General features: G+C 42.2%; 1 protein-coding gene across 1 annotated transcript in view; it reads right to left on the bottom strand.

Moving 5' to 3' along the window:
- FAM120A (family with sequence similarity 120 member A) overlaps positions 1-22,602 on the bottom strand; it is a 50,449-nt gene extending 27,847 nt beyond the window's left edge. Inside the window, exons 1-3 of the mRNA XM_083602943.1 lie at positions 21,505-22,602; positions 12,341-12,587; positions 11,708-11,790 (exon numbers count right to left, since the gene is read on the bottom strand). Of these exons, the coding sequence (XP_083459069.1) occupies positions 11,708-11,790; positions 12,341-12,587; positions 21,505-21,978 (804 nt within the window). The 5' untranslated portion in view covers positions 21,979-22,602. The remainder of the gene's footprint in view (positions 1-11,707; positions 11,791-12,340; positions 12,588-21,504) is intronic.
- Positions 22,603-23,922: the final 1,320 nt, after the last annotated feature.

The following is a 23,922-nucleotide window of genomic DNA, read 5'->3' as shown; positions in this document are numbered from 1 at the left end:
CTTGAGCTGTGGTTCCAACATGCCCAACAACTAGCTGGCTGTAAGGCACTTCAAAAGCAGTGCACAACGGACTTGGACAGATGGGTGGGGTAACTCACCTCTCAATCATGTGACATAACGATAACAGAGATTTACAAGTGTGTTGATTCACAGGGGTGGGGAAGAATAAGGATCACTCCTGCTGGGCCAAAAAGATCCCACACTCCTGTGTTAGGTGGTTAACTTTTATAACCTTGTAATCGTTCCATTAACTTTTACAACCTTCTAATATTTTTATTAGGACCTTAATTTATGCAAATATATCCCAATGGCTGCTCCACCCCAACCCTGCTCTAGCTGCCATAGTATCCATTTGAATCTCAAACATCTTGTCTTCCAGATGACGTATGAGTGGCTATTTTTCTTAGCAGGGTAGTGTTCTTGGAAACTGCCTCAAATTAAAAGCTATCATAGTCTTTTAAAACCACCAGAGGGCACTCCTGAAGCCAAAGAAAAACATATTATCCATAATCAGCCCCTGCTCCGATTTCAGTTAAATTTCAGTTAACTGCTATGTACAGACAAACATGTAATTCTAAGGTACCATATATACGTAACCAGAACGATTATTGGAAAGAAAACACATACAAGAGACCAGGAGAGTCAGAACAGAAGAGGAAGTGATATAAAAGTCTCATTTGTAGATTAAGAGGTTGGTCACACAAATCCAAGTTACTAATTAGCCTATAATTTATGCCCTCTCACTACCCAACAACCTTTCCCTCCTTGCATACCAATATACCGCATCAGAAAAATGTTGGGTTCAAACAGGGTTAAGGAACAGAGATGTCTGGATAGTCTGCCTCTTCTATAAGGGCTTCACTTTTGAGCTGTGGGTAGGCTCTGGCTTTACCACCACCACTTTTCAGTTTCTGAAGTCCTTGTAGTACATGACTACATTCATTAAAGCAGACAGTACCCTCTTCACGTTTGAATTGTGCGACGGAGACATCACATGGTGACCAGAAAGTGGGGGTGCACTGGCCCACCCCTGACACCAACACATAGATCTGAATGTCTGCATTGTGCAGCCCTATGCATGAGCAGCTACTGTGTGTAGTCTTCCACATGGCCTGCACTTCTGATAAAGCTGAAGCCCTGATCTCTTTGGAGCCTACATATGAGCAACTGCTTCTTCAGCCAAACCATGGAAGGCCCTAAAGGGCCATAGGTTAGCCACCTCTTAGGTTAGACTATATTGGCCAAGATGAACCAATGGTCAACTCTGCACAAGTTGCACATTCTTTCTTCCCAAAATACAAGATGAGCCTTGCAGTTTTTACAGAGCAAAAAGTCAGATTTTTTAATATCACCTCATGATAAATTATTTGGTGGAGGGGGCGGGGGGGAGCAGCAAATCAGTACGTCTGAATAGTGCTTATTTCAGAAGTTTAACTTGAAGCCTCACACAAACAGCAGCATAAATTTTGTTTGCAAAAAGGTCAACAAACCTAAACAGTTTGGGAACGCTGAACTTGACAGCACTTATGTGTAGGAAATCAATAAGTTAGATTAGCTAAACAAAAACTGGTTTTAAAGCATCTATAATTCCAGTCTCTCCGGCATGAAATTTGGTGGGGGTAGGGAACACATGTGAAATTTGAGAACAAAATATTACCTGAAAAGCAAGGGCAACAGTAGACCCCATTCAGAAAGCTGGGTGGCAAGGCAACCGCTATTCACTCTCAAGAAAGGAATTCTCTGTGGAAAATGGCCTACTGTAAGATTGCATTTTAAGCAGCATAGCGCAGCTATAAAAACTGTTCAACTGCTACAACATGAGGCCAATACCCTAAGGAAAATGCTATTTGCCATTAATAATTACAGTTCCCAACATTTTCATCTTTGATGGTTATCTGAAAATTGCCTCATACAGAAGACAGAGCTTCAAAAACACTCACATAGAGTTCTTTCTATGCAGAACTAGGCAAAGCCTGCAATTTACGAAAAGGCTACAGTACATTATAGCCAAACTTGAGCAGTTACTGCCATTTCCAATGCTGAAAGGTTGCTATAAAACAGGATAAGGATTGACACATTTTAAAAATTTGGCAACTTTTTCCTTCAGTATTGATTTATTTAATAAAATGTATATACTGCTTGAATGTAAAAAAAACCAAAAACCCACTACAAAGCTAGTTATATATATTAGAAGAGATGATGTAGCTTTGTGTTCAAACAGATTGAGCTGAGAAGCCAGGAAATCAGTGGGAGTCCTCAGGCAAGTAACTATTTCCTCAACTATCTTCAGTTTAGCTCAACAGTGAGCAACCTGTGGTGCTCAAGTTGTTGTTAGAGCACCTTTTCCCTCAGTTCTATGGGTGAGAGCCATTGATGCCACCGGTTTCTAGAAACTCCTGGTGGACTAAGGAAGCCCAAACTGAGAACAGTAGTTCTCCACACCCCATTCTCATTGATGCCACCATGCTGGAATCATGAATACTTTTGTTTTAAAAAAACCCAAATCATTGGCTGCATCTGGTATGTAAGATCTCCTACTGCGCACAAGATTATAAACATGCTTTTATTATACAAACAGTGAGAACCACTATTGTTGAAAAGCAATATACAAATATTACTTTAAAATAAATAAAATCTGCCAAAGGGTTCCCTGCCTTTGTCTTGCTTCATTCTCCCTCATTAGGCCTGGTCTTGCCATCTCAGCAGAATCCTTATCTCTTCCCATCCTTGCTCACCTCACAGGCCATATTACCCATTGAGCAAAAGCCAGATCGTCACAGTAGCGATTGGGCTGCCCTTGTGTAAACCTTGAAGCCAGTTCCCCGTCATCCTCCCAGAGCAAATGTTTAAGAGTAAAAACTAGCATCCAGAAAATGTAAACTAAAGCCCCAAGTATTTGAACATGTAGCCAGTTGAAAAAACAAAACGGCAGTGTGCCTAAAGCAAGAGACAATCCGCATTCGGTCCAGAACCACGGATGTGAATCCACTGAGAAGATAATTTTAGAAATTGGAAAGGGCTCGTATTGAGCTTGTGAACAAAACTGCTGGATGGAACGAGGAAAACCCTGGAGTCAACTTCCTTTTGTCGTGGGATTCCACTCACTGGACCTCACCTCAGTATTGAAAATGGCCTCCATCCAGCAAGAATCTTAAGCAGACAGGTGTGGGTGAATAGAAGTGGGGGCGCAACACAGTAGTAGATATTTATTTTAATTTAAAGGAACTGTGCTTTCTGAATATACTATGCTGGGAGTGGTAGGGCCTGTGTGTGAGGAGCATAGCTGTCAACTTTTCCCTTTTCTTGCAAGGAATCCTATTCGGAATAAGGGAATTTCCCTTAAAAAAAGGGAACAGTTGACAGCTATGGCAATGCCACCTGCCCTTTAAATCCTGTTTCTTAATTCTGTGATAGGCCAGTTGTTCTGTAGGAGAAAGATGCTTTGCATATGCAGAGAGGCATATTTAAATATTCTTGCTGGCTACTAAAAATACAAAATGGCTACAAAGCCCAGGTACTATCTGTGTACTTCCGAATCCCACCACCTGGAGCCCTATCCACAGAACCATTTTACCTCATTTGGGAAGGATTCACCTGATTGAAACTTGTATGATTTTTGTCTTCAAAAATAGAGGTTATTCTTTGTCTAGTAAAGAATTACTGGCGCAAGGGCATTTTTCAAAGTTTAATAACAGATTTAAGTATTTTTAAAATCCGCAGGTAGCCATAATTTTAAAGAGGATTAGTGTAAAAATATTGACAAAGTGGGATGAGGAAACTGAAAAAATTATTATGAAACTTTTTAAAATATAGCGACTATGCTTTGACATCAAGTTTTTATTAACTAGCAGGTCATTTTCTCTTCTACGCTTTACCCTCAGAGCAAGAGCTAATGAAGGAAATCAACAGAATTGTTAAAACTTCTTCTCAGATTAGAAGGAATGGAATACCCTGAGCTTTGCTACGAGAAAATAAACTAAATTTAATAAAATGCCACTTAAAAATGCTCACTGCTTTAGAGGCCCCTTCATATTTTAATTTTCAAAAGACGGTTCTACTTTTCCTCATAGCTGCAATTATCTGATGTACAATGTTATCACTTAGTTTTTAGCTCCCCACCCAAAGCAACTAGCCTGCTTTTTACTTATACAAAGGAGCTCCTCTTATTAGCAAAAAGCAGACTGTTTTGTGTGTTTTTTTAAAGGAAAATTGCAAGCTACAAGGGCTGGTGAAGGAGAAACAAAGCACACCAGCTCCCCTTAGGAAGCCCACTCACACACCTGGAGGGAATTCTTAGCTGCCAACGGTGACCAGGTGAGTAGCTAATACAAGACTGAATTGTCATAAGTAGCATTAAATGAATTATATGTTGAAATTCTGGATTTACTGCATATCAAATATTAAAGGATGCATAATCAATTCTGAACACATTTCTAATGGAAATGGAAATCAGAATTCATTACTATAGCTCCTATAACAAAAAATTACAGATGCTTTAACATGAGCAGTTAACAGCATGGCAGCCAGGCACAAGAGACACTTAAATGGGTACGGAAGTATTGTGTTTTTCATTTTTCTTTTAAAATCTAACTGGGTAGCACTATAATTATGGAGGAGGAAGTGACATCACACCTGGAAAACGGAAGTTTGAAAGGAGAATTCTGCAATCCTGGAGAAGATTTTTTTTATAACCCAGTAACTGGAACCGAGAAGTCCACAAAAGAAAGTAGCAGCAGCAGCAGATTAAGTGGCTGAAAAAGACAGGCAGTGAATAGAGTTTTATTCTATAACTACTAGAAGAAAAACCTCAAACACTTCTGCTAGCACAATGAGGATACCATGAAGTACATAAAAAGACAAAACAGTCAAGATATCATGTTAAGCTGAAGCATCTAAAAAGTTAATGGGGTGTGTTTAGAAATGGAAACGGCTACAGATTTTCTTCAAAGGAGAAAAATGAATTTGCACTAATGTATAAGATCAAGTAGACAGATGTTTGCAGCAGACTGTTAAGTTTCAATAAGAGTACATAACCAAAATTAATAATCAGACGGCAATGGAGAGGGAGAAAATGTAAATTGCACGTTATGAGATCATGACAAGCAAAGTTCATTGTGAACCCCAAAAGCCCAGAACCTGACAGCTTGGAGCAATTTCTCAAGAAATGACTGCACTTTTCATAAAGCCTAAGGATATTTAATCCCATTTTCCATGCCAAAAATCTGCACTCTATACTTCAAAAGCCTTTTTTTATCATTTCCACTAGAAATGAGTTTTAAAAAGAAACCTAGATAAATTCTTCACATAGGTTAGAAAAACTGAAACGCTGTTTCGTTTTAAAAAAGAGAGAGCTGAATGAGCAACACAACCCTATTCTTAAAAATTAGACATTATCTCCTCATAGTTACAACTAAAAAGGCCCTGAGACTAAAAATACTCATGAGCAAAAAGGCCTCAAAGATGCTATTGTCTTCAGAATCTCCACTTCTACACTGATGAGTGAGCAAATGTTATTTAACTAAGAGCAGGAAGAGATGGTCACATTCACTATACAATTCCCTACAAAGATTTTTTTTGGGGGGTGGGAAGTACAGAGTCTTTCTTGCTCACTCCAGGCTCATCTATTCTACATTAACTCTTCCCTATCACTTTGCATTTTCCTTATCTGACATTTTTCCTGCATCAATTACAGCAGAATCAGACTATTAGAGCACTCATCTAGGTTGACCCCTTTACTTGGTTCTATTTCAGGCTTCAGGAAACAGGCTACACGTTTTGTATGTTGCTTCATATAAAGTACTCCCTGTACATACAGAACTATGTCAAGGAGGGCTCTAGGCAAGCGTTCTCTCTTGTCATACTAGCTTGTTATGCACACTGAGATTTCTCAATGTGTGATCAGAGGACAGGACATAGAAAACATGCAACCCTCCACCTGCAGTATGAAATTGTACAGTCCAGCAACAGGTACTTTGTGTCAGTGCTCTTGATAATTTACATTTGCTTCTGGATTACAAATCCACAGCACAGAAATTGTCAACTGAGTGTTATACACAACATCTCTTAGAGCCATTTCCAGCTATGACAAGATAAAACACTGCTGGGATAATGTGCACGCTGCACATACAGCAACCATATATAAATCTTTATAAACAAAGCTACATATCCTACTCTCAAGCTTACACCTAAAGTAAGACAGGGTCACCAATCTTTTGGGACCAGTGAGCACATCTGGAATTTTAAGAAAGTGCCACAGGTTGCCAGCGACAAGATGGGGTGTGTGACCTAACACAAAATGGCTGCTTTGAGGGTGTGGTTCAACACAAAATGGATGCTACGTCTAAAAAAGGAGAGTCAGGACCACAAAATGCTGTGCGCCTGCTCCCACCCCATAAAAAAGCACCTACATGAGCCACCACAACACTTGCTCAGTTTTTGCACCTCTCCTCTGTTCAGTACAGGGGAGTGGGTGTCCAATCCTGGCATCCAATGAAATGTGGGTATGAACATGTTCACTGTGGGAGAGGCTGATTCAGTACAAACAAGAGCTGAACAAGAATAGCAAACTTACACACTGTAGTTTTTTAAGGGGATATTTACGTTTCATAGGCACCACAGGGTGTACTGGTAGGCACACTTGCCCCCAGGAGCACCTGCTGCAGGAAGACATAATGGAAGGGCAATGTATGGGAACTGTAGAAAGTGAGAGTTCAGTTAAAGAATGATAGGATGAACAATACCTCTTCATCCCTTCTTTCAACTGCACTTAAATACTAAAAATGGAAGAATGGCAGAGTTCCAATGGAGCAACAAGAAAGATAAAAAACAGAGCACAGTGGGGAAATCAATACTGTAGCACTGAATTTACAGGGGACAGTGTTATCAGGGGAGTCAAGACAGCAAGAGAGGAACATGCACAACAAACAAGTGGAAGAATGCATACATTTGAAAGTTAAATTGAATGCAAGATGAGAGAGAGCCAATGTACGTAACAGAAGACAGGAAGTAAAATCATCATGACAGGGATAGATTAGTTGAGCTGAAGAAAGAGAATACATAATTGAGCAACCTTCACATGAAAACCTACTGGACAAAAACTAAGTTAATATCAAGCAACTGTAGGAGATGCTGGAATCTCTCCAATAGGAAGCACCTTGTCTTCTGTGAATCAGATGCAACAGTAGCCTCTCTCAATGTGTGCAGATTAGAGCACAAAAAGGTGTCCAACCTCCTTGTGTTCATAATCAGGGAAAATGTTGCACTACTTCCATCCACCCCCAAGTGATTTTGATTTTAAAATACATCTAGAATTTAGAGTAGGGGTATGGAAAAGAGGTCCACGAATAGACAGCAGACCAAGTGCCAGGATTGTTGTGAAGTAGGCCAAACTAGGTAGCCAGGGCTTAATTCAAAAAAGCACTTCTTTTGTTCTTAAGAAACTGTGTTTACTTGGGAACATTTAACATTGATTAGCTATGCCTAAACTATTAAGAAATCCACTACTGCTTTGTAAATTTAAGAGCCTAGTGGACCACAGGGATTCCCAGGAGGCAGAAAGCTAAGAATTCAGCCCATTCTTGCCTCAGAAAACTGACAATGAATAAAAATTAGGTTATCTTATAAGCTGAGGCCTTATTTATGGATTTTTAAAAAACATATCTAAGGTCTTAAAAATGACTCAACAACTAACCAGAGAGGTCATGAGTGAATTTCATTTCTTCTGTCCTACTTACTGGCTAACATGAACAAAATAATAACAGAAACTATTATTAGTTTTCTCTTTTCTCCTGCAAAGACATGAAAAGAAATGTTCTTAATCTTATTGGTTTGTTCCTATTCTTACATTAATGTAAGTACCACATATTTTAACACTGTGTATGTTTAGAGTGTTTTAAATTGCTTTTAGAGGATCTATGTTCATATAATAAATTTGCTTTGCATTGAATATAACTTTCTAATGTGACAGTTGAGTATACATCTTACATGGGCACCAATACCCAATAAGAACACTACAAAACAAGACAATATTTTTATAGTTTTAAAAGTGTCATCTATGACAATAAAGCTAATGGTTTTTAATGACTTTTTTTTAAAAGCAGATGGACGGGGATGCAATTTGCTAACAGCACAGAACAGACAGCCATTATTTGTTTTTGTTCATATAAAGATAAAGAAGTTATGCAAGGGAAACAATGAGCGCTAGAACAGGAGAAACTGGAATGGAGCTGTAGAGTAGGAACTCATGCATTCTGAGACTTCATGACTGCATTCACATAAACTATAATGATTAGTTTATCAAGAGCACACAGATGGCCCCCATTTTGCTTCTCCCCTAGCAGGAACCACAAATCTCAATTCCTGGCTTGGTGTTCCATCCAAATCATGACTGCGGTTTGTTTCACTCTAAGCTAACACTGCTGAGAAGCTAAAGTTTGCTCCTGCCTTCCCATTGCTCCTCAGTTCAGATGTAACTCTTAGCCAGGGATTTTCTGATTGGAAAGGAGCAAATCTGCGATGAACTGTGACTGATGTAACTCTACCAGAATGAATGGGACAGTCCAATAGCATTCTGAAAGTTAACAGTAGAACCCTGTTTTGAATAGTGTCTCTGATTTTGGTCTATCTCTTCAAGAAGACTTAATTCAAACCACTACATATGGCAAAAAGCTCCAGTGATGGTAATGAACACTTGATTACAAGAAGCTGAAGTAGTTATGCCTGTTTAGCCTGTTCAAAAAGGAGGAAGAGAGCAAATGAGCACATAAGCCTTAATGTCAAACCAACAGAAGATATTTCTAGAAATAACTACACAGGTTAAATAGTACCTACTGCAGATACAAATCAATGGTTGTAAAACTACCCATTAATAAATTTATATTAGAAATCAAGTCAAGGCTACCCAGCTACCACGTTTATAAAATTCTGCCTGTCTTTCTAAAATAATAACAAAGAACTTTAAAAGAACAGTGAAATCCATGTGTGATTAGTTTTAATCAGGTGCCTCATTTGTGAAACAATGGGGCACAGGTGGAGGGTGAATGAGAATGTGCTTGTGTGAGCCTGAGGCGGTTGGCACCCCAAATATTGAAAATATTTATTTGTATTATTCTTCCTATTATTGGGCATCTGGAAAACACGGTATGCCACGGTACCTTGGGTGGTATAAATACTGCTATTTTAGGAGCTTACAGTGCACTTGTACATTATGGGTTGGAACTAAACTTGTAACTGGCCAAGTTTCACTTCTGTTGGAAGAGGAGAGGAAAGAGATGTTTTGCTGATCCCTCCTTCACCTTGCAGCTTCCTGAAAATCTGCACAGGTTGGTTGGGGAGCACTACGAGAGGCATCACATCCAGGAACACAGGTCCCAATATGTAAAACTGTGATATGAAAAGCTGCCTAAGGGATGAAGTAGATATGACCTGGGGAGCATGTTTTTTACTCACATCTAAAACAAATGGTGGGGGCAATAAGCTACTGGGGAAAGCTGGGTCCCTGCAGTGAGGCAAGCACAGGAAGGCAATGTGAGGGGAAATCCAGCTCCCCCTGGCGCATGTTGCAAAAGAACTCCCCACCACCCTGGCGCTCTGTGTGTGTGTGTGTAGTGAATAGGACAGACGCACAAACAACATACAGAGCTGCCTCTATTACATCTAGTTCAGCCTGCAAATTATCACCATACTAATGGTCAGAAACAAGCTTCCCTTCATCAGGTTTGCTACTGAGGTTTGGACTTCTTTTTGCCCATCTTTGCTCCAAGTAGCTTACCTCACCGCTCTGAAACATCTGGATTGTTTCCCCCTCATGTCCAGGCAGACAGAAAGAAGAATAAATGCAAGAGGCTGGGACACTGGGACACAGCTAATTGGCCATTAAAATATGTAACAGGACAGCTACTTAAGAAACATTTGCCCCACCACAAGCATAATCTGTGAGGCACAGATTATAGTGAGGCACTTACAATTAGCATTTGTGCTGAATCACCCTTGTGCATTTGGGATTGTTACTCACCTTTTCTTCACAAACATGGATTAAACGGCTTTATTTTTTTAAATAAGTAACTCACATTTAATACGAAGTGAAAGCAAGACCAGCAACTAGCATGCAGATTTGTAGCCTAATCTACATGTGATGAGTTTGATGTCATGGCTTATGATACTGCAGGTTGAAGCAGGCCAAGGTGCTTTTGTTCCTTACAAGACTTTCTTTTTTTAAATGAGCATGAAAAGTTGAATATACAGTGGTGCCTCGCAAGACGAAATTAATCCGTTCCGCGAGTCTCTTCGTCTTGCGGTTTTTTCGTCTTGCGAAGCACGGCTATCAGCGGCTTAGCGGCTATTAGCGGCTTAGCGGCTATTAACGGCTTAGCGGCTTTAAGAAAAAGGAAACAAACTCGCAAGAAGTTTCGTCTTGCGAAGCAAACCCATAGGGAAATTCGTCTTGCGGAACGACTCAAAAAACGGAAAACTCTTTCGTCTTGCGAGGCACTCGTCTTGCGAGGTACCACTGTATATGATTACTCAAAATAAAGCAAGGGGGGGGGAGAAATAAATAAAAACTTCCATAACTCCCAGTGCTGAATCAGCCTTGAATCTTAGGCTGCAATCCTAAACAAACTTACTTAGAAGCAAGTTGCAGTGTCACCAAGATAATTTATGTTCAAGACAACCTAGTAGGATCTGGGTTCTTATGTGTATGATGGCTTCTTCTCCACCCCTGTTGCTCATTCAGCAAACATAAAAGTATTATACAACTGCAACAAATAGTTAGATGGACTTAAAGTTATGCCCTTAAATCTATCTAAACTCCTGCAGCACTTTTTTGCAATGATGATAACTTCAGCACAGGTTTCTAGGCCAGAGAAAATGACAGAATTCAAGAAAACCAGGAGGTGTTTGATCTCGTTTAAACCATCAACTATGTTTACCCTTTCTTAAACTCTGGTATGCATGTCCCATCAAGGAACCAACAGCACTTCTGAGAGCTGAAAGCTTAAGATGACCACTGTTTCAGATACTGAATTTTCATAAGCCGTACACCAGCACCCAAGCCCTCTGTTCAGGTTTTTCATAAAGTTGTCCAACTGGCAATACCATCACATGTACAACTTTTTTACTAAACCTTGGTTCTCAAACTTAATCCATTCCAGGAGTCCATTCGACTCCCAAAACGGTTTGAAAACCAAAGCGTGGCTTCCACTTGAGCGCAGGAGCTTCCTGTGCTCAAGCGGAAGCTGCGCCAAACATTCAGCTTCCAAAAAACGTTCACAAACCGGAACACTTAATTCCGGGTTTGCGGCGTTCGGGAGCCAATTTGTTCGACAACAAAGCTGTTTGAGAACCAAGGTACCACTGTAAATGTATCTAGTATAGCTGAATACAAATAATTTTTTCTCTTAGAGCTATCAGAAAGAAAGGAAAGGGGAAAAGAGCAAATATTTTCAGAACTGCAGTCACGTTGCTGATGCTAGTGCAGTTTAGTATGATAAAATGAGAACTTAAACAAGAAACACGGAGTGTACATTGCCCATATGAATGGAAAAACTTAAAGAACTCACTTACAGTGAAGCAAGTTCTCAGAGTAGTCCTCTTTTAAGTCTTTGGTGCTACTTTAGAATACCCAACAATATTAGAAGTTGCCCAAATTATGTTTTATTCCTATGCTAGGTTATTTGTTTTAATGTCAGAAATTATATTAAAGTTGTACCTTAAGAGAGGCTAGTGGATGTTCTGGACCAAGTAAACTCCAATGAAATGAAGCCAAATCTTCATCAGGTAGAATGTGATTACCTGGAATATACAATATGCAATGCTTTTAAAAAATATACTATATGTTACTTGTTCTTCATAAATGGTTGTCTCGTTTACTTTTTTAAAATATCAAGGCAGTACTTGAAATTAGTGAAGTCTGACAGAGTTGGGGGGAAATAACAATCCTAAATTCAAATTTCACTTGCAGATAATGCAATTAGAGAGACTGAATATGATAATGAGTATTTAAAAGGTAACTAATCTACATTTTTTCCTGGTATCACGTCTAATTCAGAAACAATGTTTATCCAAAACTAAGTCCCATATTAACGGGGCTTACTTCCAAGTAATCACATTTAGGATTGCAGCCTTACTTCAGGTACCTCCACATTTCCATGTAAAAGTGATTGGGATAAAAGGTACCAGATTCTGATTCACTGCTGTACAATTAAAAAACAAAAAACAAAAACCACACACACAAACCAAGAGGATGAAGAAATGATAAAACAAGTGTGCACAGAAACAGTCCTTCCAGTAACACATTCTTAAGATCAGATAAATGTGGACTTCCATGTGTCATTCCACCTACCTAAAAGAGCAGCAAAAATAGGAAACCGATTTGGATTCAGGTCCAGTTGCTTGGCAACTTCATGCATCAGGTATTGGCTTGTCGTGAGGCTTTTTCCATTACGGCTCAGTTTTAGGGCATGGGCACTGAAATAGTAAGGGATGTTGCACAATGCGTAATCTGAATCAAATGCAACCAAGCCATGGAAGCCTTTTTCTCGGCAAAATGAAATTACTTCTTGATGGTGGTCTTCAATGCTCTGTGCAACCTATGCAAAAAGGGAGGGAGGAAGGGGGAGGAAGAACAGGATACATTAAATGTTAATACCAAACTGTATGAAAGTGCTGAAATGTACATTAGCAGTTCATGTTAAAAACAAGTTCTCACACACTGGAAATGTGCAGCTCCAACTTGTTGACAACAACAGGGTATCCTATACCATCCTCAGTCAAACTTTAGTCCTGTTCCGAACAACTGTCCTTCCTTCTCCTAAACACTATAATCAGGGCCAATAAAGATCCCATATTCAAAACAAGTGTGCAGTTTCCCAGTTCAAGCATTACTTTCTAACAAGAAGGAGAAGAAAGCTGAAAGCAACTCTTGATTTCACTGTATTCAATTGAGGGAACTAATGAACAGGCCAGACTCCCTGTTCTGCTTCCCGCATCCCAAAAGACCTACATAAGACACCCATGTTCCCCTGCCAACAACTTTCTGAAACACACCTGTCCCCTTGGGACAGAAAAGTATTTAAAAGACAACACACATCCCATCTGAACTGTTTTCAACTCTTTACAGGCTTATCAGGTCTCACCTTGGCTTTGGCAGATCAGCAAGAGTCCATCCCTCCTGTGGTGTGGCATACTGTATTTTTCCGTCTATAAGACGCTCCCATGTATAAGACTATTTTGAGGGACTCAGATTTAAGAAAATGACCTTGGCACTATCCGTGTATAAGACGCCCCCTAATTTTTGACATAATTTATTAGGGTGAAAACCTAGTCTTATACACGGAAAAATACGGTATATATTTTTCCTTCAGGAGGTTAAAAGCCTGGAACTTGGACTAAGATCATCATCTGTCAAGGACCAGGACAGACTGCCGTATTCACAGCCATGTATCCCTGAAATATCAAAGTCCATCACCAAGATGCAAAAATAAGATAAAATTGTAAGCTGGTTTGGGAGCCAATCTTCTTAAAAATATATTTCAGCCTCCAACTTTATTTGCCCATGTATTTCAGCAAGCTTTACAGCTTTGCTGGATTTTAGTGGGGGACTTATTTATTTAATACAATTATTTATGTCCAGCTTTTCAGGATTCAAATCTTTCCATGGTAAACTACAAGTAGCAAAGATCCATGAATGAAATCAAAGGTTTTGTTGGAGTTTCTTTGTCAGTCTGTTTTTTATGATTTTATTGAATCAGGTTTAATTTTTATGCCATTCTGAGTTCTGTTATTATCTTCTAAAATGACTAAATAAAGCAGGATACAATAATAATTAATTATATAATGTAACAAGGATCCCTGATGACTCAGGGATGATTATGATAGCTACCGCAATACCACTAGGACTGATTGATTAAGATTAAGAGGTATTTAAATGTAAATCACATTTCCCATTTTGAATTTCATACATGCATGCAAATGCTACAATTGCACACACTCATCAGTAAGTCAATCTAAGTGAACAAAGTGGGATTTATGGAAGATCATGCTGACAAGTGTCCAAATTTTCCCAGAAGCAATGTTATTGAACAAAATAATGTCTTCCCAGTGTGGAGTATAAATGACCATGCTATTTGTTTGATAGAATCATAAATATAAATAATCTGAAACTGAACACATAGCTGAGTTTAGGTACATGGACAGCATAAAACAGGACTACAAACTCAGTGGATGATCCTGCTGTCATATAAGTCTGGTTTGCACATCTTACCAAGCCAAATTTCTGTTTAGTAGGAACACACTGGCTCCTAAAATGGCGATAGCCACCATTTGGCTCCTCCCTCCTAAGTCATGGCTTGTCATGCTGTCCAACCCCACACCTATGGTTTAGCTTTCTGAGACCAGCTGAGAGCTATAAACCACAGGACAAAACTTGGTTAAAGCTCATAGGTAATATGGAAAGCTAAAACACAAGGCCAAGTTTATTCAAAATACTAAGCCATGCCATGGCTTAGTGCAGCGCCGTAGAACAAGCAGAAAGTATCTACAATCTCTTCTCCCAGAGCTCAAGCATCCAAGCTAACCCAGAGTCTGGCTTAGCATTTTATAACAGAGATAGCTCTATGCTGTTTGAACTCCCATCAGTTCCAGCCAGCATGGCCAATGGGTCAGGGCCTGTACAACTTACTGTCAAACAACATCTGAAGGTCCTGTGATCTTCTGATGAAGTGAGGGAATAAATGTAATTAATTAATTAATTAATTAATTAATTAATTAATGGTGCTAGCAATCAGAATAGTAAATACAGGACTTGACTTGATAAGATGTCTAGATTATGAACCAGTGCCTTGAGGCAGCAATGGGTTGGACAAGGGACAAAAAACTTAAGTGCACTCCAGACAAGGCATTTGTGCTCCTAATCAGGAAGGAGAGAGACTATGCAATAGGATTCAAGCTGTTTTGGACAGGGTTGTGCACTTGAAGTTCTGAGTTTGGGAGTGCTGGATGACTAGGTGACAGCAGTGGTCAGCTTAGACTTGTGCATGAACCTTGTCCATTCCTGGCTACAGGAACTCATGCCTTTGTTAAATCAAGGTTTAGCAAATGCACTGCCTACCACAGCCATTCCCAGTCAAATTTAAAGTGCTGGTTTTAACCTTTAAAGCCAGGATGTGGAACCTTTGGTCCTCCAGATGTTGCTGAACTACAACTCCCATCAGCCACAGAAGTATGGCTAATAGCCAGGTATGGTGGGAGCTGTAGTTCAGCAACCTATGCAGGGCCAAAGGATTCCCACACTTGCCTTAAGCATAACTGGGCCAATTATTCAAAGGACCACCTGCACCCATCCCAACCTGTCTGCACCTTAAGATCAATGATAGGAGCTCTTGTTGTTTATCTGCCACTAAGTTGGTGGGTACAAGGGACAGGGCTTTCTCTGTGGTGGCCCCACAACTTTAGAAGACACTGTCAACTGACCTACCTCTATAAAGCTACTACATTTCAGGTCTTCAGAAAGGCTTTGAAGATCCAGTTATTTTCATGGGCTGATCTAAAAGTGTCACTCTATGCTGCCCTGAGTTTCCTTGGCCAATTGTCTTATGGAAAATGTTTCATCATATTATTATTGCTGGTTTTCTTAATGTTATATTGCATTCAATTTTATTATCACTGGAATAGTTTTACTCAAAAGGTAAAAGGAACCCTGACCATTCGGTCCAGTCGTGGCCGACTCTGGGGTTGCGGCTTTATTGGCCGAGGAAGCCGGCGTACAGCTTCCGGGTCATGTGACCAGCATGCCTAAGCCACTTCTGGTGAAGCAGCACAGTGCACGGAAATGGCGTTTACCTTCCCGCCAGAGCAGTACCTATTTATCTACTTGCACTTTGACATGCTTTTGAACTACTAGGTTGGCAGGAACAGGGACCGAGCAACGGGTGCTCATCCCGTCGCAGGGATTCGAACCGCCGACCTTCTGATCAGCAAGTCCTAGGCTCTGTGGTTTAACCCACAGCGCCACCCGCCTATAAATTTTTTAATAAATACTTGTGGCATCACCTCCTCCCAAACCATCCAGCTTCCTCAGATCAGGAAGGGCCCTTCTCTGCATCCTAACTAGAATAGAGTCTCAGTAGATGGCACAAAAGAAGCAAAGATCACCAGTGCTGAAGCAATGATTCTTCAACATCAACTCTGTTGGACTGGTTGGATGCCTGGCTATCGTTTTCCAAGGCAACTACTCGATCCCCAACTTAAAAATGGAAAGTGTAAATCTGGTGGTCAACAAAAGAGGTTTAAAGATGCTCTCAAGGCAAATCTTTAAAAATGCAGTATAAACACCGACAACTGGGAAACACTGGCTTGCGAGCGCTCAAATTGGAGAACAGCCATTACCAAAGGTGTCATGAACTCAGGACAAAACAAGCCAAGAGGAAGGCACATTTGGCAAACCCTCACCATGATAAAACCCCCATCCGCTATGTCCCCACTGTGGAAGGACATGTGCATCCAGAATTGTCCTCCAGTCACTTACAGACTCACTGTTAAAACCATATTGATGGAAGACAATCTTACTCAGCTATGAGTGATCGCCAAAGAAGACCTCTCTGGCTGCATATCATCAGCTGACAAAGACATTTTTAACCTGGCAGACTTCTACCTGCCAAACACCTTATGTAAAGGTCATGGTCTACCTCTGATTTCTGCCACTGTTATATTTTTAATTTTTTTAATTTTATTTTAGGACCCTGCAAATTTAATTTACTGCAGGTTGCCCTGAGTAGTGCCTATGGTGGATGGGATATAGATATATAGCATAAAAACTAGAAGCCAGATTTAAAAGTGAAAGGAAGTGTGTAAGCTGAAGAAAACCAACAGGGAGGCAAAATAAAATGGCTTCGGCAGCATGTCAAAATACCAAAAAACAGCACACCAGACCGACCATCCAGGGTTGGGAGTTCTACAGCCTGAGCATCACAACTGAAAAGGCCCTGGTCCACATCTTAGCAAATCAGAAGGCCACTTATGATGCCTGCAATGAGCAGGCAGCCAGGTTCATGAAGGCAGCCCTTCGTATCTCTGATACCAATCACGTACTGCAATCCAGGTACAATACAGAAGTGCACTATCATTTTTGCATGCAACACACTTTTTTCTCAAAGGAAAGCAGTTTACTCACCTGTGGACCCTGCCTATGACACAAGCACAATTATTCATGCTTTGGTAACCTCAAGACTAGATGACTGCAATGCACTCTCTGTGGGGCTACCCACATAGAGAGGCTCCAACTGGCGCAAAATGCTGTGCCTAGGCTGTTGACCAGGACAGATTATCACCAGCAAATAACTGTGGTGATCAAAAGTTTGCACTGGCTGCCCATACACTACTAGGTCTGGTTCAAGACTTGCATTAATTTACAAGGCCTTTAATAATTTGGGTCCAGGATACCTTAAGACTTATATACCTCAATCCCTTATATTTCAGCAACGTCACCAAGGTCACTATTAGTAGTCCCCCATGGGTCGGATGCATGACTCATATCCATCAGGAGTTGTGTGTTTGGTACTATGGTCCCAATTTTATGGATTTCTCTCCCAATTGGTTGAACTTCTGGCACTTACTGAAGACTTTTATTCCAGCAGTAATTTAAATGAAAATCTGATTTTATAGTTTTAACTGATTTTTACCTTTTCTGAATTGGTATTTATTATATACTGCTTAGAATCAATTGAAGATTGTTTAGATAAATAAAATGAATTTTGTACTTCACTATTCACACTTGACTATAACCTTCCAAATGCAGCCAATATATGCCAAAATAGCAAAGAACAGTTTGGTGGAAAACCAGACTATGTGTACATGGGTCTCCCAACAAGTAACAGAAAGAAGAAAAAGAGATGTCTGTATTTGCAATGCCTACTGTAAACACTAGAATTAGACTATGAAAATGACAACTATATTACTCTTTATTAGTATTTCTTCCAGTTTACTTAGTGCCCCTAAATTCTAACTTGTATTGTATTATGCACTCATAATCTGACTACCCAACTAAAAAGTGCTGTGTATTGACAGAATAGCATGTGTTCTGAATACTGTTTCCCACGCTCCTGATAGTCTACATTTTCCACTGACAATGCAATTTGCTAGTAGAAATACTCACTTGAGATTTCAACACGTCAGTGTCATGAATTCCTATTTCATTTGACTTAGCACTACAAGAAACCATTATATATGAACTGTCTTTTATATGAACTGTCAGCATGACAGAATTCCTAAGTTTCTATAAATTGATCTATTAAAATGTTTCTAGCCCACCTTTTATCCATAATGACATTCAAGACTTTACTCAAAATACCAATCATTAAAAACAAAACAAGTATTAAATGGCATATTGGGCAACAATATAGTATCACTAAGCACAGAACAAAACTCCAACATTTATGTATTCAAGGTTCGGTAAAAGCCTTATATATGCAAAACCAGGAAATAAAAAATAGTAAGAATCAAATCATGATTTGCTATACAAGTCACTGCTACAATACTCTATACAAACTAAAAAACATATTTAAAGATATAATATTTTTCACTTCAAATGTACTTCTATACACTTCTTTGAGCAAGAATCTTAGGGAATAAAAATAAAGTAGTTTTATTTTTCATATTAGAAAAAAATGCATACTGGTTTAAAGTATTATTAAAAATGTGCAATAACAGTTGCACTGCCACATATTTAAAACAAGCTAAAAAGCAAGGTAACAGAAATTTCAATATGTGAAGAAACACAAAGATTTGTTGCACCTTGATAAGAGTTGAACTAGATGACCCTCAGGATCCCTTCCTGCTCAACAATATGAAATAGTCTCTAAAAAGAAATAAAATTCTCAACCTAGATTATTCTTAAGTTTAGAACTTGAAGAGATATCACTAGTAAAACCAGAATTTTACACTCCAAGCCATTTTAAAAGGCAGTATCAGCATTCATTGCAATAAATATATCTTCAAACCAAAGCAACTCATCCTATGAGGCCTGTAAAAAACAACAACACAGCACAAACTACTTGTGAAAACAAGTTTTTAGACTCAATCCTTTCGTCCTTTATTAGAAATGCATGTCACATCCGATTAAGTTAGAGAGGAAAGTGTGGTTGCACTTAACAGCTTTCTGCTTCCATACAGATGTATTTAACAAGCGTACACGAACAGAACAATCTAACTTGTTCATAGGAGTGCTACACTTCCATGTCTGTCATTCCTGTAAGCCAATCATTACACTAGATCTGTCAACTTGCAGGCTTATAAAATTTCTTACCAGTTAAAAATGAAACAAGGGGTGGGACTTCCACTATCAACTTTGTCTGAAGTATCACTGCCTCTCTAAAAATGCAGGATGATTTCTAGGCCTTAAACCTAAGTTTTCAGCAGAAAATCACCCAATCCAAGCCTCTAGTGTTACTTTTCCAGTTTCACTGAGTTAACTTCACTGAAACTTAACTTTTATGACATACTTTTTTTAAAAATAGTAATTTTTCTCTTTCTAGAGAAATTCTCCCCATCCTGAGAAATATCCTTTGTCCCGATTACAGATGTGGTTTAATCTGCCAAAAGGGCAGCATGAAAGCACAATAACGTTAAGCTCTGATTCTAGATCTGTGCACGTCTCTGAAGGTCACAAAATATTTGCTATGCTATGCAACGGAACTGAAAAAAGTGTACAACTACTTTCTATGTGCTCGATACTTTTCCTTTTCATAAAAATTGAATCATAAGAATATCCTGAGGATTATACACTTTTACCTACTTAATTTCTTCTGAAGATAAAATAAACCATAATGAAATAATACTACTGCCTCTTGATATTTGTCTTTACAAGAAAAAAGTAAATGAGGTGCTGTCATAAAATGGACATTGATTATTTGACATTAAGTATAGCTTAAAACTATAGGCACTACTCATTTTCAACAGTTGCCAGTTTACATGTACAGTAAGAGAAGTTTAAAACGATTTGAAACCAGAGTACGTTTAACTTGTGTATAGAAGTCATTTTGCAAGAGCTAAACCTAAAGCTAGTTCAAACTGCAGGTTCTCTTTAAATGTAAATCATGTTAAAGAACTTGTTGCTTACTTTCATTTTCTTGGCAAACTTGTGTCTAAAGCCCCTCAAACATTTCACTTACAGTTGAGTCAAGATGCAGAAGTGATTGTACTTTTCAAAAACAAATGGCTAGGATTTGAATTGAGTCTGTTTCCAGAAGACTGGCTGCTAGCTTGCAAGGGACATTTTATAAATCCGAGTGATCAGAACAATGGCCTCCCAAACAACATGGAGTCAGAACACACCTCGCTGGAGTTTTGAAGATGAGCAGAACTGCTCAAACTTCAAAGCATTAATTAGGGTGGTTCTGGAGCACAAGTGCTACAGATTCATTTTGCTACCTGCCCGTCTTCAAATTCTCCATCAGACAAGGCACGGTGAGAGCACCAACCTCCCCTTCTTCCCATTTTAAGGGATGGGGAAAGAAATGGATCCTGAGATTGGGGGGGGAGGAAAGAGGGGGGGGAGATGCATAAAGGCAAAAGTGCTCACAAGACCAGCAGTGGAGAATACAGGCTTAGGAACGCTGGAAAAACGAAATTATGATTGCATCTCCCAGTTTAGCCTTTGCTATTCATTAGGACATCTATGATAGTGGATGGGAGCCTTCGGATGTTCCAGATCACCCTCATCTGGTTTTCAAAGCTTGACAGGTATGTATAAATAGAAAAATCCCCGTAGAGATTGAGGACATCAGGGCGCTTACGAAGTCCTCCCCTTTGCCAGCTCAAGGCACCCTGCTAAGGAGGAGGCGCGGAGGCGACTTAAGGCCTCTTGGCGGGAGGGGGAGACCCCCGGCCAACGCCGAAGCGGCAGAAACTTTTTGGCCCCGCTCGGGCGGCTATTAATGGCCAGCGGGGAGCCCGCTTGCTCCCGGGAAACTCGTCGCACCTCCTCTCCCCGCCCAAGCCGCCGACACCGCCAGCTTTTGACGACATTTTGCGGATATGGAGAGACACAGATTCCCTCCCTCTGAACTCCGTCAAGCCACAACCAAGAGGGCAAAACCTGCTGCCATCTTAAGAGTGCTGCCCCTCCTCTCCTCCCCCCCTCCAAACACAAAAAAGACCCCCCAAACCCCACTGGAGCTGCGAAGAACCGAGGAGAGGAAAACCTGGCGCTTCAATGGCAAGGAGAAGCAGCCTCGGAGTTGGGCACCGCTTCTTGGGCGCCCTGGTGCCAGAGGAGCCCGGGGGGGGGACCAGGGAAGGGCCCCTATTAGTGTGGGCCAACGGTGGGGGGGGGAGCGATGGCAAGAGAGTGCAGAAATGGCCAACCCAAAGGAGGGGGCCGCAAGGTGGCAGAGGAAAAGGGGCACTAGGGCAGGGGAGAAGATGCCAGGAGGGGAAAGGCAGGGGCCGGCGGGGCAGTGTGGACAGCAGCCCCTAGCGCCCGAGCCCGGGCCGCCTGCTGCTGCTGCTTACCTTGATGTGGAAGCGGATGAGGGCCAGGCGGATGCAGTGCGCCATGCAGACGGGCGGCAGGAACCAGACCTTGGGCGGCGGGGTGCCCTTGTTCTGGACGTGGCTGACGATCTGCTGGGCGGTCTGGCGCTCGTTGCCCTGCCGCTTCACCCACTCGTGGAGCCGGGCCTTTTCCAAGGCGCCGTTGAAGAAGACGAAGAGCTCGATGTTGCCGTTGAAGCAGGCCTTGGCCAGCGCCGCCAAGTAGCCCAGCATGTGGTTCCACTGGCCGCCGCTCACCCAGTCCGTGTAGAAGCCGCCGTAGAGCCGGTGCAGGCAGTTGTCGGCGTCGATGAGGAGGCGCAGCGGGGTCTGCGGGGGCCTCTGGCGGCCGCCACCCACCAGGCTGCCCCGGGCCAGCTTCTGCAGCTCCACCGGCACCACGGCGCTGGGGCAGTGTTTCTCGATGTAGTCCTGGAAGCCTTGCACTCCCATGGCGGCGGCGGCGGCGGCAGCGGTGGCGGGGACCGGACTTGGCTTGCTGGAGGCGGCGGCGGCGGCGGCGGTGCAGAGCGAGCGGCCCGGGCGAGGCAGGAGCGAAGAGTTGCGGGGTGGGAAGTGATGGCCAATGTGATCCGACTAAGACGGGGCGGGCTGTTTGGTCTGGCTGGTTGGCTGCTGCTGCAGTTGCACGGCGGCTCTTCAGGGGGGAGTTGTGTGGGTTCGTGGGGGGCTCATGGCTGCTGCGGCCGCCATGTGCTGCTCTCACAGCGCCATGGCTCAGGGGATCCGGGCTGCTGCCGCTGCGGCTCCTACTGCCTGCCGGGGGAAGGGAGGAAGGGAGGGAAAAGAGAGAGAGCGCGGGAGGGGAGGGAGGACGGCGAGGAGGAGGAGGAAGGGAAGGGAAAGGAGAGGAAGGGGGCAGCAGCACACGGCGCAGGAAGCCAACCCACTCGCCGTCGCGGAACAGGCGGGACTTGGCCCGGGCAAGCGGAGCCGCTCACACCGCCCGCCCGCCTTGCTGGGCGGCAAGCGGGACCAAGGCAGGGCGCCGCCTCCCGGCCTCTCCACTCCGCCTAGCGGGAAGGGAGGGCTGGCCGGGCCGCCTCCCCCCTCTCCCTTCTGGCGCCCGCCGCCCTCGACCCGGCCTGCTACCCAAGCGGCCGCCGCCGCCCCTGCAGCTGGGACCCGCTCGGATGCCGGGGCCTGTTGCATAACCCAGGCATGCGCACGGCAGGGCAGGCGGGAAGAAGGCGAAGCGGAGGATTGGACCGGGAAGGGCCTCGCAAGCGGAAATGAAGGGAGGGGGGCTTGCGAGGGGAGGGAAGCGGGGGCTGTCGGGGAGGAGGCGAGGGGAGGGGGCTCGCGGCGGAAAGACGGCGGCAGGAGGAGGAGGAAGCGGCGCCGCGGGGAGGGGTTCGAATCTGGCACTGGCGAGGGGGACACGCAGCCACAGCCAGGCGGACGGGGTGTTCGCCCCGGACACAGACAGGAAGCTTCTGGCACCTTGCGACACAACCCTGCGCGCATTTACACGAGAGGAAGCCCCCATTTTGCTCGCTGAGGCTTGCTCCCCCCCACCGTAAATATGGATAGGGTTGCCACCTTGAAGATTTAGTGCATTTTATGGGCGTACACACCAGCTAACCCACGGCCGGTCGTTTAAGGTGCCACAGTGCCTTTCCTGCGTGCTTGGACTGCACTATATACGACATACTAGGATTGGCATGTGCAGTGCTGTCGAGTGGTACTCAGGGGCCCACACAATGATGTGTCAGACAGATGTCAATAAAAGGAGACAGGTATCAGCCCCATAGGATCAGGTTATCCTCTCACCACCCACCACCAAGTCTCCCCTTCTAATACGCAAGAGAACCAGACAACTCTCACAGGAACATTTCACGTATTGCCTTTTTAGATGTATTCCTACAAATTTAAAGGATGACAAATGCATGTGTCATATAAAGGTACATTAGTCAGGGAGCAGTTAGTGGCTGCACTTCCTTGTTCAGGGGTACTCTCTGTGCTTTGTATGAAGTGTGAAATGGCTCATATTTTAGCAAGCAATGATACTAATTTTCACCGCTTATTAAACAGGGATTGATGGGTTCCTAAGGTCAAGTCAGAATCTATCTAGATGTAATGACTGTGTGCCCTTTTACATATTAAAACTCATTGGTCAAGGCCCAGACCTTGCCATATGATTAAAACCATGAACGTAAAACCTCCTTATGAGCATGGTTTTTAATACCATGATTTCAACTGCAAATATGTGCTTGGCTGACTGATTCTATGTACCATTGTTTCACTAGTCTTAAGCACAAATAACTGCACAGGATTGGAGTATACATATCTCCCACAGAAATAAACAAAACTTGGGGGAAGGACTTCAATTGACTGAATTGTACTCTTGATATGTTTCTAGCTCTGCACTACCAG

The sequence above is a fragment of the Podarcis filfolensis genome, assembly GCF_964270895.1.
Source record: "Podarcis filfolensis genome assembly, chromosome: 2".
Taxonomy (NCBI): Eukaryota; Metazoa; Chordata; class Lepidosauria; order Squamata; family Lacertidae; genus Podarcis; species Podarcis filfolensis.
This window is presented reverse-complemented; position numbering and strand designations above follow the sequence as displayed.